This window comes from Schistosoma haematobium, chromosome 2 (genome assembly GCF_000699445.3).
Source record: "Schistosoma haematobium chromosome 2, whole genome shotgun sequence".
NCBI classification, from domain to species: domain Eukaryota; kingdom Metazoa; phylum Platyhelminthes; class Trematoda; order Strigeidida; family Schistosomatidae; genus Schistosoma; species Schistosoma haematobium.
In genome coordinates this window covers 16,427,479-16,446,370 of record NC_067197.1, presented here as the reverse complement: position 1 = coordinate 16,446,370, position 18,892 = coordinate 16,427,479, and the positions used below count along the sequence as shown (strand labels likewise).

Genomic DNA, 18,892 nt, shown 5'->3' with positions numbered 1-18,892 from the left:
GAATCCTCAGCACAAAGTATCTCAACAAGTTTCCTTTTCTTATTTCTTGATCGATTCTGGTGATTATTATTGAGTGATCGCCAGTTATATATAAGCAGTTTCAGGAATCAACATCTGAATAATGTTCATTCTTTTCAATTCAGATTACCGACAACCACGACGTCGCTGATTGTACTTTCTTATAAATTGTACAGCGAAAGGTCGTAAACTTTCAACAGACGGGCCTGAATAGGCTATGCGAATAGTGGACATAATGATGTGTTAAAACAAACAGAAACAAATAACTTGTCGAAACATCTAAATAGTAAGAACAGGTTGCCCAGATATTCAAGCAAGCCACCTGCCTCACAATCATAGCCACTTTTGACTTGATCTTATATGACTGTTACTTTTTATTTTATGGCGTGTTTTGGTCTTATTTGCTTGTATATGAATTGCGTATGTCTGAAATCCATGATTCATACAGTGGGAGCTGAAGTTTGTGTTCTGGACTCGAACAGATAGGGCTAGGCGAGAAGTGACACAATAAGGACTCAAAGTTGACCTGAGGCTGCTCATATTGGCTAACGCGTCATTATTTTGGCATAGTGCTAAGGTCAAAAAATCACGGTGTTTCTAATTAGTGATCTTATCATGTGGTAATAAACAGGCCAAGAGACAACACAATTTATGACCGCTTTCGCCTTTATATTTGCTTCATTCTGGATTTGTTTTATTTTGAGTTCCTGATACCATAAAACCAATGTACCATCGCATTTGAATCTATGTCTAGATTTGTCATTGATGCTTTAACAAGATTAGAAATGGATTGTAAAGTTATATACTAAAAATTCCATGTTCAGATATATTGAAAGTTTTTCCGATGTACAACACTATAGTCCTATTAAGATTGATTAAAATTACCATGAAATATGTAGTTTCAGTAAATCACCTTCAATTTCTACAATTATCCTCTTAAAAATATACAATTATTTAAATGCTTTGTAATTTGTTTTACTACATATAGATGATTTCACAGAAGAACATGTGTCTGAATTCTTGATGGAAGTGAATATTATGAAACAGTTGCGTCATAAGCATATCATTGAATTTTATGGAGTTTGTACGGAAAATGGTTAGCCTATATTCTACACGCTCTTCATAATATCAATATTACCTTTTTGTATTACTGAATGTTTCTGTCGTTCCATTGATCGTCCGATTGGATGATGACGTTGTTCTAATCGGTTATAAAATTCATCAGCATGTATGTGGATTGAGTAAAAAGTAGGATAGTTAGAACGTTCATTACATTTAAACTAATTAGTAATGTTAATGCTCTCCAGTATATTCTATTTTTACAGTTGGACCAAGACACGGGTTACATTGGTGTTTTCTAGTAGCTGGATTGTGCAAAAACTGATCACACTGATAATATGGATGAAAAGATATGATGTCCTCACAAAAAGAATACTGACTTCAAACTGCACGTGATAAAATCCTACTTTTCAGCAAATTGATTGACTAAGCTAGCCTTTGTTGACTCATTTTTGTTCTCCCGAAAATGACCATCTGATATTGTCGAGCCTCTTTATATGTGACACTGAGAATGCTATTCATGCCCTATATATATACATAGTCTAGTGAAACACGGCATACAGACCAAATCGATTAGTGTGAGAAAATGTAGCTGCTTTAGTATTCATATGTTATCCAATCATATGCAAAAAGTATTTTGTTTAGTAAAAGCTGTTTTTCCACCTTGCCCACAAATTGTATCTCTCTTGCTAAGCTTTTAGTGGCCCGTGAATCTGACTCCAATTTAGATCGTATAAATGTTTGCTATCGCAGATTCTCGTATATCATCGTCGACTTAGATCGCGTTATCCAATAACGGAATTAAATAAGTCGAATAACGAGAATTGATTTGTGAATACATATATTTTGCATATGAAGTGAATGAAACAAAGCCAAGCAAAATGACGCACAGGGAGGATGGCTGGGAAGCCAACTCCATTTTAATTAAGCGTTACTCAATATTTATAGGCAGACAAAATAAACTACAGACATGTGATGAATCATGGGACATGAAGTGTACACACATATACGCTCATGTGAAAACAGTCAAGGCTAATAAGCGAATAATTAACAAGGTCAAAATATGACTCGAGTAGAATGAGTAGAATGGAATGTCCGAAAACTAGAATAAGATATATTATGGGCTAAAATTAATGACTAACACTACAAGCTCATTTAGTCAGAGCTTTTGGTTCAATATTCATTTTATTAAAGCTGTCGAATTTATAGTTACAACAAATCCTACCACATTTCAGTGACTTCATAACATACCGAATACACGATGCTATTATTGTTTATAAGACATCAGGAACCGGCAATAACTTTATCAGTCTTGACTATCACAACCTAAGGTAACATGAATAAATTACACGTAAATTCTATTAGGAAATTACTGCGTGACTAGCATGAGAAGCAACCACTACTTTGGGACGGATCATCCCAAAGTTTGTACAGGTGATACGTACTAATATTACAGGTTTTACGATATTACCTTAATAATAAGCTATCGACTTTGCTGAATTAAATCAACCCATAAAACCGAAAACTATTGGGAAACAAAAAAATGATTGCTTTGGAATATCTTCAACTCAGTTATATCAGTTATGCATGATCTGAAAGCATTTACAATAAAATTTTTATTGAGTAGCACATTCAGGTTGTGGTATGATATCAGTCTCCCCAGGGTCGATGTCTTTTTTTGTCAAGATTTGTTAGACTATCAAGGTTCTGTTTGTTTTGATGACTTTTTATAAGTTTACATATATATTTTACAGGTTTTGTGCTTTTGCATACAGCTAGTAAATATCAGTGGTTTTATACTGTAGGCTCACCACTTTTAATAATGGAATATGCTCCTTACGGGAATCTCAAAGAGTATCTACGTCGTCATCGGGAATTTTGGTTGAATTGTGACAATTTATCTTTGAAACTCTTAAATTTTGGATGTCAGGTTGCTAGTGGTATGAAATATCTGGAGTCAAAGTGTGTAAGTATAATTTGAGCTAAGAGAAAGATTCTGTTGTTCATATTAACATGCAGTTTGAAATTTAAACTATTATAGTTTCCTGTTTAAGCGCGCTTATTAGTTTATCATTGTCATAGCTTTTGTAATGAAAAAAGCTGTACAACTCGCCTGTGAAACGCATATGGAGAAATTCGAACACTTCACTTCTATCTGAAGTTTGTGCTGATGATGTCGTTCAGAAGAACGATGAAAGCTCCACGACCAAGCCATCCAGCTCAGAGAACAAAACTCCATCAAAAAACAACTCGCCTATATTTATTTTGCAAAGGTTCGTTTTTTTAATTTCTAAGGCAATATTTTCCTAGTATTCACTTTTCCTAAATCGGCTCCTGGTACACAAATATTCTCATATCAACCGGTAAGTTACGTTATAGGTTCATAGTTCAATGCCTCATAGAGTATCTGGTGATATGTTTCATTTGTAGTTGTGTTCTATGTGAGTAATGAAATTGTTTATCTAACTGTAAACTTTTAATGGCCCATTGATCTGACTGCAATATGAAAGGACTTATGAATATGATGTTGCGTCTTTATGGCCCGCTAGTTATCACGCAATCTATTCGCCAATCAAAATACGACTTATTCGCTCTTATACTGTACTAAACCGATGACGTCCGACCGGTCTGATCAGCCTAGCGTCCTATTGGTCCGTTGCTCGCCTAGCCCCGTCCAGCTGAGTCCAAAATGCCAACAACAGCCTCCACTATGCGAATAATTTATTTCAGACATACTGGGTTTGTATACCAAACAAGCAGACCGCAACGCACCATAAAATAGAAAATAACATTCATACACAATAAAGCCGAAAAGTGGCTGTGAACGTGGGAGACAGTAATTAGTGAACTGAGTATAACTTAGGAACAGTAAATCGTACAATAATAATCTATTAGTCAAAATAAAGCTTATAATAAAGGGAATATAGATATATACAATCTAATTACTGAATAGTTATACCATAAGAACATATAGATAATATTAGTCCATTAATAGGTCCCAGAAGTTACTCGTACTTTAATCTTTACTAGGATATAACATATGCCATCACTACATATCTTTCATTTAACTCTGTACATTACACTTAAGCTAATCCCGTTTGTGTGACGGGGGGTAATAAGCACTCAAATATGGGTTTAGTTGGATAAACTTATTTCAGGAACTCGTTCAATCATACAGACATTAAGAATGAGAGGTGGGAAAGAGAATCATACCGGAGAAGGAAATCGTGTCAACCCCATTTGATAATTCGTGACTCAGTATTTATAGCCAGACAAAAATAGGTTCTCGACATATGGTGAATAGCGAATACATACGTCCTTATAAAAACGGTCTAGGCTATAAGCGAATGATTCACAAGGTCAAAATGTAACTCAAGAAGAATTAACAAATTGGTCTGTCCGGAAGCAAGAATACCTATATGGACTTGATATATATTAATAGACACTACAAGCTAATGTTATTTACACTTAAATTCAATTTGGTTATTACGATCGACCACTGAGTGGTCACCAATGTCACATTTGTCTAGACCTTTTCGGTCCTGATCGAGTTTTCTCGATCAATTTGCAGTGCGGTCACCAATCTAGGTGACTAGACATTGCGTGCACTGTGTTGAGATGGTAATTATTTGGAGGTCGTTGATAAAAAAAAGTTCTACTTAACCTGTGTTTTGCTCGATTTGGGACTCATCAGAAAGGTGTACCAGCAATCTTGAGGGAGCTAACTAATCTTGTCAAGTGAACTGCAAAGTTGGATGATGGGATCAAACTCGCCAGGCAGCACCAGTTCCCTAATGATTATAAGCGTACCTTGGTGATGAGTGTCAAATAACACAAAAACCTAGGTCAATCAAAGTTTTCTGTCGGCTTTTTCTAACCGCCTAATATTTTGATTTCATTATATTCATCGTTGTTTGTTTTTGTTTCTTATATCTAAAAAACAGCTTATTCATCGTGATTTAGCTGCTCGTAATATTTTGGTTGGTAAACATTATCAATTAAAAATTGCTGACTTTGGACTTACAAGATTTGCTGAGAATTATTATCGTAAAGTGAAAAATGTGAGTATCCACCAACCAATGATTTTAAATTAATTGAGATCATGAGCCGACTAGTGTTAGACTATCATTGAGAACCTGGAGGCATTGGACTTCCGTTTCGTACTAGTATAGGACTCTTAAGCAATGCGCATCCATGGTCTCTCGCGCCGCAATCGAACTCAGCACTTTCGGTCTCTCCCACAAATGCCTAACCTCCAGACCACTGACCTTGCATCCATTGGTGTTAATGTCTAACTTCAACCAATCCATGCTATTGCTCGATCATCTATTGTCTTCGGTGGATAAATGCCTCATATCCGACATGGTTGAACTCCACTGGTTATAACTAAAACTCAACAATCTCCACAACCCTTACTGAAGTTGATATTAACTTATACCACCCATAATACTTAACGTTGATTCATATGTACCGGTCAGAAATACCTCACCTACTTATACTGCATAGGTAGTGAGTTGGTAACTTCATAAAATAATCCCTTATTTTCTAATGAAGATTACATTTTTCCAACTATTTCGTGTGACCTAGTAAGCATTTCTAACCAGACCAAATTAAATGTCCAGTACTCATTTGTTTCCATTGGTTCTTCAACTGTTGTCACCATATAACCGAAATTCTTGTAGTTTATATAACGAACTAGTCTCAAAAAAAGCACTGAACAGCTCTTTTGTTCCCTGGTTTTCAGTGATTGTCCAACTTAGATCAGTCTCCGATATAAACTCGGAAAAATCAACAATCTTGATAAAGCCCCCTATACTAATGAAAGTATTGTCCTAATTACTTGTAATAAACTTCGTTTAGATTAATTTACGCGAGTCAGTCATACTACTTGTTAAAATAGTTTTAAAGTATTTTTTTCATTCACTCGTTACCTGTTTTGCATGTCGGAATTAACCTGTCATCAAGGTTAACTGCACACATATAATTTGAAAAAAAAATGCTACATTGTTGTAATGTGATCAAAGTTTTGTGCTAGATAGTTTCAATAGAAATGTTTTTTTACTAAGAAAATTAAATTTATAATTGTGTCGAGGATATGCTACTTATATCAATTGGAATAGGTGAACACAAATGCTTTTCATATAATAGGAGAGGAGAGAGTTTAGTAAGTTTATTGTTCATCTGATCAAGATGATTGCATGAATGTTTGTGTACGCGTCAGTGTCAATTTATATAAATACGAAACGGTTGTTGACATTATCATTCAGCTTTAGCAATAAGAATAACTATCCAGTCAATCTCAGTCAACTCTTTCTGAGTAGTTGAGTTAGTAATGAATTTGAGAGTATAAGTTAAAAACTGAATTGGGATATAGAATGTAATAGGTTATAATGTAGAAAGTAAATTTGTTATTTCAAAATTTAACACTTTTTTGTTTACGATTTGCTTTTAACAGGGTCGTGTTCCTTTAAAGTGGTTAGCTCCGGAATCTCTAGGTGATAAAATCTATACAATTAAGTCGGACGTGTAAGTCATCTAATAAAAACTTTCAAAATTAACTTATTTCTGTATTTATATTAGTATTCGTTTACTTAATGAATTTGTTAGTCGAAACAATGATTTTAGCAAACAAAATTATTGGATTAGTAATGAGTATGGATAAGTGACTTGGTGATATCATTAACCTTGACACAAACAGTTATGAATCAAAATGTTGTATTCAGTTAATGGATCAAAGTACTTGTGCGTGAAGTCTGACAACTATATAGTACAACCTATTTCCACTAAACAAGTAAATAACAAACTAATTGTAACGGATTTACCTTGATATTAAATTTTTGAAAGGAATCATTAGAGGTAGGACATACCTGGTTTTATTAAGAACTTTGCCTCCTAGTCATTATGGCTTAATTTTGGTCATAATACAAAATAAATGTTTGCAAAACAAATTCATGCAGTTAGATCTAGAAAGCTAAATTACTTTATCTCAAGCTAATTAATATGTTGTTTTATTAACTAGAAGTGCATAAAAAAACTGATGGATTAAAAGTTGAGTATATAAATGTGAGATCAGTCAACAGCATTATTTGTCTGACGAAAGAATCCTTAGAAGTATGTGAATCAATTCGTCGAACTATAATTATTCAAGTTCTGTATTTTTTCATATGTTTGATTCCTTTCAATTTCACTAATGATGGATACATACCCAATGTCGAACGAAGTTATAAATATACCTTGGCTGTATGAAAATTATACGTACATGGCGTTCGAGTTAATAAAACTAAAAAACATTGAATATCAGGTATAAATAACGAATAAAAAATCCCCTTCGACATAGTCAAGCGAACATTGATTCCTAAAAAACAGGAAACCTGGAAAAATATTGAGAAAAATAGCAGTTACTCATAAGTAATATAATTATATGAAATAGTATAAATATGACACACCGATTCACTTCAGTCTCTACAACTCAGTTATATTACTAGAACCCAGTTAAATTCTGTTGACAAACGGTTTAACTTAGATAACTTACTTATTAGGTTTTTGGTTACTAAAAAAGATAAAATAGTACTTGAATAAAACTCCGGTTTATATGAATGATACATTTTGTAAGGTTGAGATATAACGAGACTTACAGTTGAGTACAACTAAATAAACGAATTCAGTGCTTTATGAATAGCTTAGCGCTATCCTATGTGACTTGATACTCCTTAAAGCTAATGGAAGGTGAATATTTTCCATCATAAATACTGTTGTTTGAGCTATTACACTCAATGCGATACTGAGAAATTAGATATTTTGTGAAGTATTGCATATTGGCGTACTCGATTCTTATTATTTAATTCTCCAGATTAATTCCATATGACTAATATACTTAGCTGTTGCGTTTGCCCACGGTATAATAGTAAGTCACGACACTAAATAGTCTTACACAAGATTTACTTGAACCAAGGCGAAGCGAGGAGTCAGACTAATTAGCTAGTGAAATGAATGTCAAGTATATTAATGTATGAGTCATTATACATCTATATAAAAATGTCTTGAAGCAAAACTTAGCACCTAGAGCTAGTGGGACAAAGTCATCAGACAAAAATATATAGATGTTCTTATACGTATTTGTGTACACAGTTAAGCGTTCAGACGTACTTATTAGAGTGAATAAAAAGTAACCAATATTATTAAAACTTTACATTTGGTTTTTAGGCCTTTGTCTTTTATCTTTTTAACAGCGCCACTATTCAGAAAGATGAGTGTATAGTGTATATGGATAACATATGTGACACCATGCATACTTTATGGGTGGTTTTCGTCACCTATTGACATCATTTAGGAAATTATTATTATTTAAACACATAAACATTAGTACAAGAAGGCACCGAACATATGTGCGCCACACAAATGATTCAGTTTACGTGGAATACTGCCCGGGCACCCAAACCGAAGCAGGTGGTTTTCTTAGGGGGCAACACCCCGAGCCCTTGACGTAAGGGTCTAATCCACAAGGCAATCGAACAACGTTAGGAGATGCAGTCCCATGATAGCCGGTGATCAACAATAGGTTCATATGCCATTTGTTTCCTCAGGATCCTGGAGCCCACGTGCACCATTGCTTTGGAATCACAGTTTTCCAACTCCCCTAGGTGGAACCTCCGTCTCCACCAAATTAGTTAAAGCGTCGGACATTCGCTTTTCGTCCTTTCAGTTTCGCAGATAACAACCGCACCACGAGAAGTCAGTGTCAGTCAGTCATTCAGCTATAACTTAGGACCAGGCACATATATGCATGGATCCAAGTTGCCATACTTCATTAGCACAACAAGATGAACACCAAATTCATAAAAGTGGTTACTTCAATGGTGGTAGTAATATATCAAAGAAAAATTGTCTATGAAAATACAATACAGGAAGAAAGAATTCTTTGGTAGAAATAAAGGTATAAAATAATCTTAATTTCACGGTTTAAGGGAAGACAAAGAGTGTATACACCTAAGCCATTATGATCGATTCTGAACCATGTTACCAAGAGTCTCCAACCATTGGTTACGATAGTCACGCGAACCCCAACCAAGTAATCTGCATCTACCAACATGCCTCAGACTAGAAGTTAGTGACCTCAAGGACTGATGCCACGTTTTGATTTGGCCGCCCCTAACTTTCCTCCAACCGTCTCCAACACTGGTCAGCATTGAGTACCGTGGTAGTTGGCGATCGGACATGCGTAACACGTGGCCCAACCATCTCAGTCGATGAAGATTTACAACCTCACCAAATGATTTAGCACTATCCGCCAATACCCTGGCATCTAACCTCACTATTACTTATCCGGTGATGCTGGCAATATTTCTAAAACATCTGTCATCAAATACTAGTAACTTACGAATATCCTCTATTCTTAATGGCCACGTTTCGCAGCCGTAAAGTAGAACAGAACGAACTGCCACACAGTATACTCGTCCTTTTATTGAAAGACGAATATCTGGCCTTCTCCGTAGATGACGTAAGTTGGCAAAAGCCAAACGAGGTTTTTGAATCCTTGAACGACGAACGACATGTGTCCCTATCCTTTCAAGTTCTTACGGAACCGTTTAGCCGGACAGCACATAAGCGACTGTTAACGGGGCTATACTCTATTAGTGCTTGTTCCGCCCTCATGCTTAGTGCTATCCCTGCTCCTGCCAGTCCACGCGAGCAAGCTGTCGAGTCACCAGATAAACTGAGGGTGTATATTGTTAGCTCTCCGTTTTGCCGAGGTGAGGTCAAGCGAATGACCACACTAGGATTCTGTATGCGTGTTTCGGAGACACAGCATGCATCAATGGTACGAGATTATAGGGTTTTAGCCAAGGAAGCCTGCTGACCGATTTGACATAGTGTGCGTACATTGAAGGCTCCAATGTGTAGTTTGTAGTGAGGTTTCAGTAGACCTGGGACAGTGTTTTGAGCACTAGAATCGTTGGCTATGGTGACACTTGAAGAGGAATTCAAAAGAGCAAGTTTAGAGTTGACAGTCGACGTAGGAGAAATAGTAGGGATTGAAGAGTGAGGTTGATTATAAATACAGTGATCTTGATTGCTGTTATAGGTATGAGGGCGGTTATCACTTCCAGGCTGCCCACACGTTGGAAGGGTTCTTCTGGAGGTACCTGAAAATGAGATTGGATTAAAGGTGGTCATAGTGACCTGAGAGTGTGACCACAGTGCCCAAGGGACAACTGCTTGAGGTCGGTCACACACGGCCTTTTTGTGAGTAATTTTCGTGTTAGCTTTGTACTTGCTGAGACCTTACCGCCAGAGACGGATATCCGTGGGATAAGGTGAGGTGTGCGTTTTCAGAGTCGACCTTTCCTAACCCCACCCCTCCTTGTGGGAAGGCAGCATCGCTGTCATGCTGGTTGTCTGAAGGAAACACCTTACTGCTGTCACACCTCTGTACAGTCAGCAGTACGACTTCGCCTTCGGACCTTGGATTTGTTGCTTTTATTCTTAGTGCTCTTCAACCGACCTGTGTGGGATGGTCGGAACTTGAGGAACAATTGTTCCAACCAGTATAACCTGATTGGTTCATTACGATAGGTAGCAACGATCGGGCGAGAAGGCATCGAGTGGCTGTGTACACGTGGCCATGTGAGAGCATTTTGAGAGGGAGAGCTGATTCTCCCCCCTCTCGACCGTACCAAGGCATTTGGGGTCCCAGGACATTTAGGTCCTGTGGTTAGTGCAATACTATCAGAATCCAGTAGTCTATATTTTGCAACCTTAATCAATTTGTGATCCTCATACACAGTAGCTGATAACCTCGACTTGGCTGAGCTTGTATTTTACATCTTCACACCATAACTTTGAAAATTACATTTAAAAGTCATTCGCAAACAGTTATATGAATATTATTTAGTTAGGAATTCTGTAGAGAATCTTACAGTTTTTCGGGTTTGCTTTTGTCACTAACCGACATCAGTTGGAGAGCTAATTTGGACATACAGAGAACATTGAGTAATTGTTTCTCCATAGTCTAGAAATCAACAATAGGTTATGAAATCTATAATAAACCTCGGAACGTTAAATTGTCAATGTAAAGTTTTCATGTTTATTTGATAAGGAAAGTTGACTGGAAGTGAAAATTCCTGAACATATATAAACTGATAGTTGGTTAAAACATATGCCACAAATTCACTATTTTGTCTGGGATAATAGGGTCACCAAATAGGTCGTCATAATTCAACGATACATCGTATGGTACATATCAGTTCTGAAAATTAACTCAGTCCAAATGGACAATTATAAGTTTCCTTATGAAAATGATATAAATGTACAATTGATTAGAATGAATTAAAAGTAATTATGCATTATTATGCTACATACACTAAACATTTACAAACTTCTTTTTACTGGAATTGAAATCGTTTTATTGACCACTGTCATTTTTTATAATTTACTTCCTCTTTTCTGTTCATTTCTTCTACCTGTGCCTAAATGTATAATTTTATGAATTGAATTGGTACATTTATTGTTGTAATGTACTTCTTTTTTCTCTATATTTATATATTTCTCTATTTATCTGTCTGTTATCGATCAGTCTAAAATTGTGCAATAGTATTTCATTTTATTACATGATCAAATAAAAGGAAATCAATAATTGAAAACTTTAATGAAACACCCTTCAAAGTTGATCCTAGTTGGTCGGCTGTATTGACTGTGTTATTTTCTTTCAGAAAAAGAAATATTGTGTTTACTTTCTATCCTAGTTCTTTTATCTATTCAAATTTGGTTTCCTTTTCTTTCTTTCTTTCCTGTTACATTATTTAACTGACACATAATTATTGTTAAATACTATATGAATTCCATTAGCTTATTGATCTCTTATATACAGAATGTATTATGTATAAACAGAGTTAAGAATGTCATTCTTAAAAGCTTATGATTTGTTAATAGTTGTAATTTGGACTTTTCTAAGTAATTTGTTTCTTCAACAACAACAAAATTCATTATTGTTTATATTTTAGATGGGATTATGATTGACATAAATTGACATAAATAAATAACTATAACAGTCTCTTTGAAGTTGATAGTACAGTAAATGGATCATATAGGAAGTTGTCGCGTAATTCTATATTGATAATTTAGTTTAATCATTGTATTGAAAATAGAAACTGGTCAAATAAAAAGGAGATAACTGGATTTAATATAATTGAAAGTGATCAACAAGAAACTTTGAAATAGCAAATTCAAATCTTACAGAAAGCATTAACTTTCTGATGGTCTGAGATAAATCGTATTGACAAGTGTAAAATGACACGGAACCTAGATACATGACTTTCTTGCTGACCGTCTACCTTTAAAAAACTAAAATTTAAATAAAGCATACTCTATATCGACTAAAGTAGACTAGTAGTTACATTGAAATTTTGTCAACAGAATTTGATCAACACTAGGAACTAGACATACATGATATTGGCAAATATCCAATGATCAACCAGTATACATAAGTTATTTAAAGCTAAGAAGAAGTTGATCAAGTCGTTTTAACAAATTTTACTAAATAAGTTAGGATTTTTCTGTAACTTGCGTTGAAATCATATCACGATTTCTATATGATTCACATTTCCAGTCAATAATTAATTGTACTTCACCATCACTCAATGTATTTTAGTAAACTAATCATAAATCACTCATATTGTACCTACCTTGATTTAACCATTATTCATTATTGCGATATTTTAATAAGATAAAAGTTATCAGTCAGTCATAAACAAGTCGGATTAACAAAGGTAATTCACCTTTTAATATATTTCCATTATAGAAAGATATTTGTTATAAAGGAAAGTGATTTAAAATTTCAGTGATACGATATCATCGACTAATAAAACTATTCATGAGACCGATTCCAAATTCCATTCGAATAAACTGTTATCAAAAGAATAAATGACTAACCAATAGATAATATTATTATTCTACTAATATACCATTGCTTAAATACAGAATATCAATGACGAAGATAACCATAAGAGGTTATTTGATGAACTGTAGGGAACTGTGAAACATACAATTTTCATAGGTCACCGAATAACTGTCCAAACCAAATAATACCTCAAAATGGTGTTATTTTTTGTACTTCATTTCACAGTTCGTGAAACACAAGATTTTTTTGCTCTTAAAACTTAGACAAATTAATATAAGTTTTTTTCAAAATTTTCCTTTATTAGCTGGTCATTTGGTATACTATTGTGGGAGATATTCACCCTTGGCTCATCACCATATCCAAATATTAATGTAACAGGAATTATACATTCAATCCAATCAGGTGTACGTAATGAAAAACCATTATTAGCATCAAATACAATTTATCAAATTATGTGTAACTGTTGGCAGTTTGATCCAAAAGAACGATTATCATTTTCAGAATTAGTGAATTTATTAGAATTACAAATCAATGAACATGATGATCGTACTGAAATTAGTGAAACAACTTCAGGAATATCAACATATCATGATGATGATAATCATAATAATTATAACAGTGATTTATTAACAAATAATAATGATAAAAATAATAAATTAGATATGGACATTAGTATTACGACTAATGGATATGGTAGTTTTGATTTCTCTGACGATGATCAACAGAGTGATGAATATGTTCATCATCCTATTTTGTCAACAGTATTTACTTCAGTTTACTGTGAAATGAGAGCCTAATAGTTATAATGTACACTGTGGGGTTGGAAGTGAAGAAGCATGAAATGTAGAAGAAAATAAGTGTTATATATGTATACAATTGTGATTATCTGTTATAGCTACATTTTTTAAATGTCATCATTCTTGTGTTTATTATTATTATCATCAGTGTTTCCGACCATTAAATAAAAGCCATTTTTCTCAAATTACATGTTTTTCCCCACGCTTAATAGCATTTCACGTAGAAATTCCTTGTCAGATTGGTCGAATAGACAATCTGTGCTATTCGAATTAAGTTTATTAAATATGTTAGGTAAAAAAGTGTGATTTTAAAATTGATTTCATTATCCAGCGCCGTACATGTTCTATCATATCATTTTCCCTATCTTGACAATTCGCAGATCTATGGTTTACGTTAGTTCACCAACGTATTAGGTTTTTTCTAATAGAGCAGTGGCTTGATGGCTAAGGCGTTCAACTTTCCACCACCAAGTCTGTGATTCGAACCCTGTTACAACAGCATTGGTTTGGGCAACCGGATAGAATCATTGGCCCCCATGCCTAGAATTTGTCTCGTATCAGGTGTTTGATGAATAAGTTATTTTGATTTCATTAAAAATTTAGCTATCATGCAACAGATTGCAAAAATGTTTTGTGATTACAGAATTGCAGCCGCACCTTTGTGTATTTATTACTCCAAATAATGAAGTTGTGCAAATAGCTTCCTAAATTTCTTTAGTTCAATATTCATCTGTAGCACAGTATTTAGGAATTGATGTAAACATTATCTGCCCGTTTTAGAATATGGATTGCTTTGTTTTAATTTGCCTACCTCTATCAACATCTCTTTTTATCTCACATAGGTAAAACTGATGATTTAGTAGTAATGGGAATGTGGCCTTTCCAAGTTGTGGCTTCCTAATCTCCAACCTCATCATTAGCCTTCATGTATCTTCAACAGTTGATTCAAAGGTCTTCTGTATCGTTGAATTGGTTATCGTGAACATTAGTTACTTGTTCATCTTTTGTCAGTTAATTCGAGTGGACTAAATTCTTGGATCTTAAGCTTTTACCATCATAACAGTTATTTAATAATCTACTTACATAAACTTCCTTGAAAATATTTTGCAATCGATTCATTTAACATTGATTCCTTTCGTTGTAATAACGTTGTACTGTACTAGTTGTATTCGAAAAAACTTATTGAGAACATATTATTTTATTGACTTATCATGTATGCAATGTGTTCTTGAATTGGTTCTCATTAGATCTAAACAGAAATTCACCTTTATTAATGGTTTTGTGAAATATACGAAACTATTACTACTTCTACTGATTAACATGATTAAAGTTAAGTTTTGGCGCCAGTTTAAAAAAATTCGCACTACAAACAATGAATTAATTATCTGTTTATAATATAGTATTGAGTAGAGCGATTATTATCACAAAGCAATTTTTCAAATTCTAAGCAGAGATGGTGGTGGCTAGTAGTGGAATCCAGGACGAGTGTTCCATCCAGTTTGGGACTCGTCAGACGGATGTACCTGCATCCCAGATTTGATGTGCGCCTCGGGACTCGAACCCAGTACCATTCCCTCCAAATACCATCGCGTTATGCACTTAGCCGCTGAGTCCTGATAGCCACTAGCTTGTGCAATGAGGTGAAGTTTAATTCATTTTTGTATCGGTTGTTTGAATCTTCCCATTGATGTTTAGGACTGCAATTAATACAGGTACATCCAGCTGACGGGTCCCAAGTGGGACGGAACCCTCGTCCTGGATTCCACTGCTAGCCACCATTATCTCCATTTATAATGCTTGTGACTTAAGGCAATATTGAGGTGATCCTCACAGGATGCACATATATCAATAAGAGACTAACCAATTTTAGTCCTAAACGTCAACAGGAGATTCAAATAATCAATACGAAATGAATTTCTTTCAAATGGTTTGCGTCATTGAAATTTAAAACCAAATTGTAAACCACTGGAGTCAGATGTTTAGTCAATGAACTATTTATTCTTCGATCTACCCCCCTTATTATCAATGTTCATTGTTCAGTTTTAGAAAAAATCGTGTATTTGTACTTGTATTTTAGAAAATGTTCTTTTGTGAACAGTGATGATAATATTTGCTAAAGCGTATAAACAACTGAAAAGTTTGCCAATTATTTTCCATATGACCGTCTCTTAATGTATGTTGATTTAACCTTACAGATTCTTGATTTCTCCATGTGATATATGTCACACATCTATGTGTATACACATAGGTATTGAAATACATCTCTCTTTAATGTACTACTAATAATACAAATAATCTATTAACTGTTGAATTCATTTCATAAACTTATACATTATAAAAGATATTCCGTTTTCAGAGGAAAGAATAATTGGTTCAGTTAATGTATAACATTTCAGTGTAAATAAGATGTTAATTATTTCATGATGAAATAATGTGAATATATAAAGATTATTTTTTATTATAATGTGTGACACATATAGGAAGATTAATTCATTTTGCTAAATTTCTATGTGTACACATGACTACAACAAAATTAAAAAAGGTCATTTTTGGTAAATAATTTATAGTTGACTTTTCCATTAATTTACTTTAAAAAAATTAATAGTGTTTTATGTATTTAAGGAAATTGGAATATCAGATCTATCTAATTGCACTCTATTAACTACGAGTTGATCAGTACATGAAAACTGGAAAAGACTATGAACACATATGATAGTCGGATGTATGAATAGAGAGTTTAATTATGTACAAAGCATTTTTCATTTCACATACAAGTCAGAATAATTCTTTATCATTTCGTGAGAAAAATCAATTCCATTACGTAAAATGGTATTGATTGACGGACTAAATTTATATTTGAAGCTAGAAAGCTTTAGATATAAGAATGTAAGATCTGGTTTGTAGTTGAGTTTCTTACTTCAGTCTATAGAACACTGGGTCACTTGTTGTTGGAGTGACCCAGAAAATTCCTCGCAGAAAGCCACAAGGGTTCCTGAAAACACTGGGAAACATTTTATTCAATCAGCGTTGAATAGGAGTATCTCGGAAATATTTAGGATGTGAAGAGTCACGCGTCACATTTCTGATTGGATGGTTACCCATCCTGTTACTATGCTTAGTAGGGTTCCAGAACTCTTCAAAAGCCCAAGGTTACCTGAAGTGCTATAAATACCTTAAATTTACTGTACATAAACTAACTTTGAAGTGAAGCATTCTTTCCATATTTCGCATCTTTTCTCTCGTGTAGCGTTAGTCTGGTGCTATTTGAAGAGGTTGGAAAACCGATCCAAGCGTTCAGTTAGATGACTCACCACTTGCATTATGGTTAATTTTTTAAAATCTTAACATGATCCAGCTTAATTTTCATTCAGAATTATTACAAGTGGATAGAAATAAATACGACCATGTGAATAACATTTGATTATTTTCATTATTTCTGTAGATTTATTTCTACATAAATTTGGTCAGTAATCCATCATAACAATGGGACATGGTTATTTGGTTTATTGTTTTACTTGTTAATTACATCTCAGAATAAAAAATCAACTTCGTTAAATTTCTTGTTGTAATTAACTACCATTAATTGTTGAGCATCTGTCGATACATCGTTTGAATTGAAAATATATTTAACAGTTGTTTTACTTAAAAGACTTTAATACCTTTAACCTTTAATTCTTTGTCTCACAAGAAAGTCTACTTTTTTGACAAATTATCTATATTATTTTCCATGGTGGTCTATTTTCAACAGACTCATGATCTCAACTGTTGAAATTACTACAATCTCCACAAAACCCCTTCTGATACTAATCGACATATGCTCACTAGTGACTGGCTTCAAGAGTTATATCCTGGAGTTCTAGTGAGAAGCAGTGACCATTGGAGTTCAACCGGGTCAGTTGTGAGATAGTAACTCACTGATGACAATATTGGATGTGTCTCTCAATTTCGTAGACTAGTTGAAGTTAGACATTAACACCGTTGGATGCCGACTCAGTGGTCTGGTTGGTTAAGCGCCTGGCGCGAGACTGATATGTCCCGGGTTCGAATCCCGCGAGGCGGGGTCGCGAATGCGCACTTCTGAGGAGTCCCAGTGCTCCCAGGTTTCCAATGGTGGTTTAGCCTCAACTGACTCATGATCTCAACTGTTGAAATTACTATAATTTCCACATAGCCCCTTCTGATTATATGAATTAGCTGAAACCTCAAAATTTGTTACTTTTATGGAAACAGTTTTAGGTGGAAGACATCCCAAATATAGATCTTGTGTAAATAATTCAAGGATACTAAAATTACGAGAATAATCAAGATGATAAAACTGATGTCGGTTTACTTACAATAAAAGATAGAAAGAGAGTACTAAATATCTTCAACCATTGTCACAAGTGTTCTATTCAAAATGAGTGAAATAGCAAATTTCTAAGAAGTAATTGATTGTCTTTAGAATTTTCATACCATTTATTTATTGTAATGGTGATGAAAGAATATATTGTTCATAATCATGGTGAAAGATATGTAAAAGGTAGGATGGAATGTATTAGTTGTATTTATATACAAAGTAAATTCATGAGGAATTTAGGAAAACAAATTATTTGATTTAATAGTCAGTTCGAACCAAGTTATGATCCAGCTTTCCTATCCTCCAACTTAGATTTAGCTCAACTTTCATTCGATCTGTCTTAATTTGTTTGATGGCTACAAATCGATGAATTATTGTGATTTTATTATATAAGTGAAGTTGTTCTATCTAGTATCTATAATGCAATCTGATTCATTGCTCGTTATAACTAGCAATCTATCCAGGTTTCACTTATTCAAGTATTTATCCCATATTGTTTTGTATTTTAATAGGTAATTTATTAATTAACGGAAGTAACTCATGGTGTCATTGAAAAAAATTTAAGACAATTTAGCTAAGAGAATCTTCTTTTCGATAATATCATTCACCGAAGCTGTACACACATATTAGCCTCACAAAACGAGAATTTTCTAAACACATCTCCGAACACTATCCTGAGTGACTCTTGAAAGATCTATGTGAAACAATCAGCAGTTCAATATGAGAACATCTTGTAGACTTTAGTCACATGGCTCCACCTGATAGTTACTTCAAAATCATCTATAC

General features: G+C 34.2%; 1 protein-coding gene across 2 annotated transcripts in view; it reads left to right on the top strand.

Moving 5' to 3' along the window:
* Nucleotides 1-15,367, top strand: part of FGFR1_1 (Fibroblast growth factor receptor 1) — a gene marked incomplete at its 3' end in the record, with an annotated part of 37,668 nt that extends 22,301 nt beyond the window's left edge. The window contains exons 4-9 of one of the 2 annotated variants that reach the window (XM_051214462.1): nucleotides 1,007-1,114; nucleotides 2,883-3,043; nucleotides 5,022-5,138; nucleotides 6,533-6,603; nucleotides 13,278-13,377; nucleotides 14,613-15,367. In XM_051214462.1, the coding sequence (XP_051067639.1) occupies nucleotides 1,007-1,114; nucleotides 2,883-3,043; nucleotides 5,022-5,138; nucleotides 6,533-6,603; nucleotides 13,278-13,377; nucleotides 14,613-14,630 (575 nt within the window). Of the gene's footprint in view, nucleotides 1-1,006; nucleotides 1,115-2,831; nucleotides 3,044-5,021; nucleotides 5,139-6,532; nucleotides 6,604-13,277; nucleotides 13,771-14,612 lie in introns of those variants that run through there. The other variant, XM_051214463.1, reaches the window with a different exon arrangement.
* Between the last annotated feature and the right edge of the window lie 3,525 nt (nucleotides 15,368-18,892).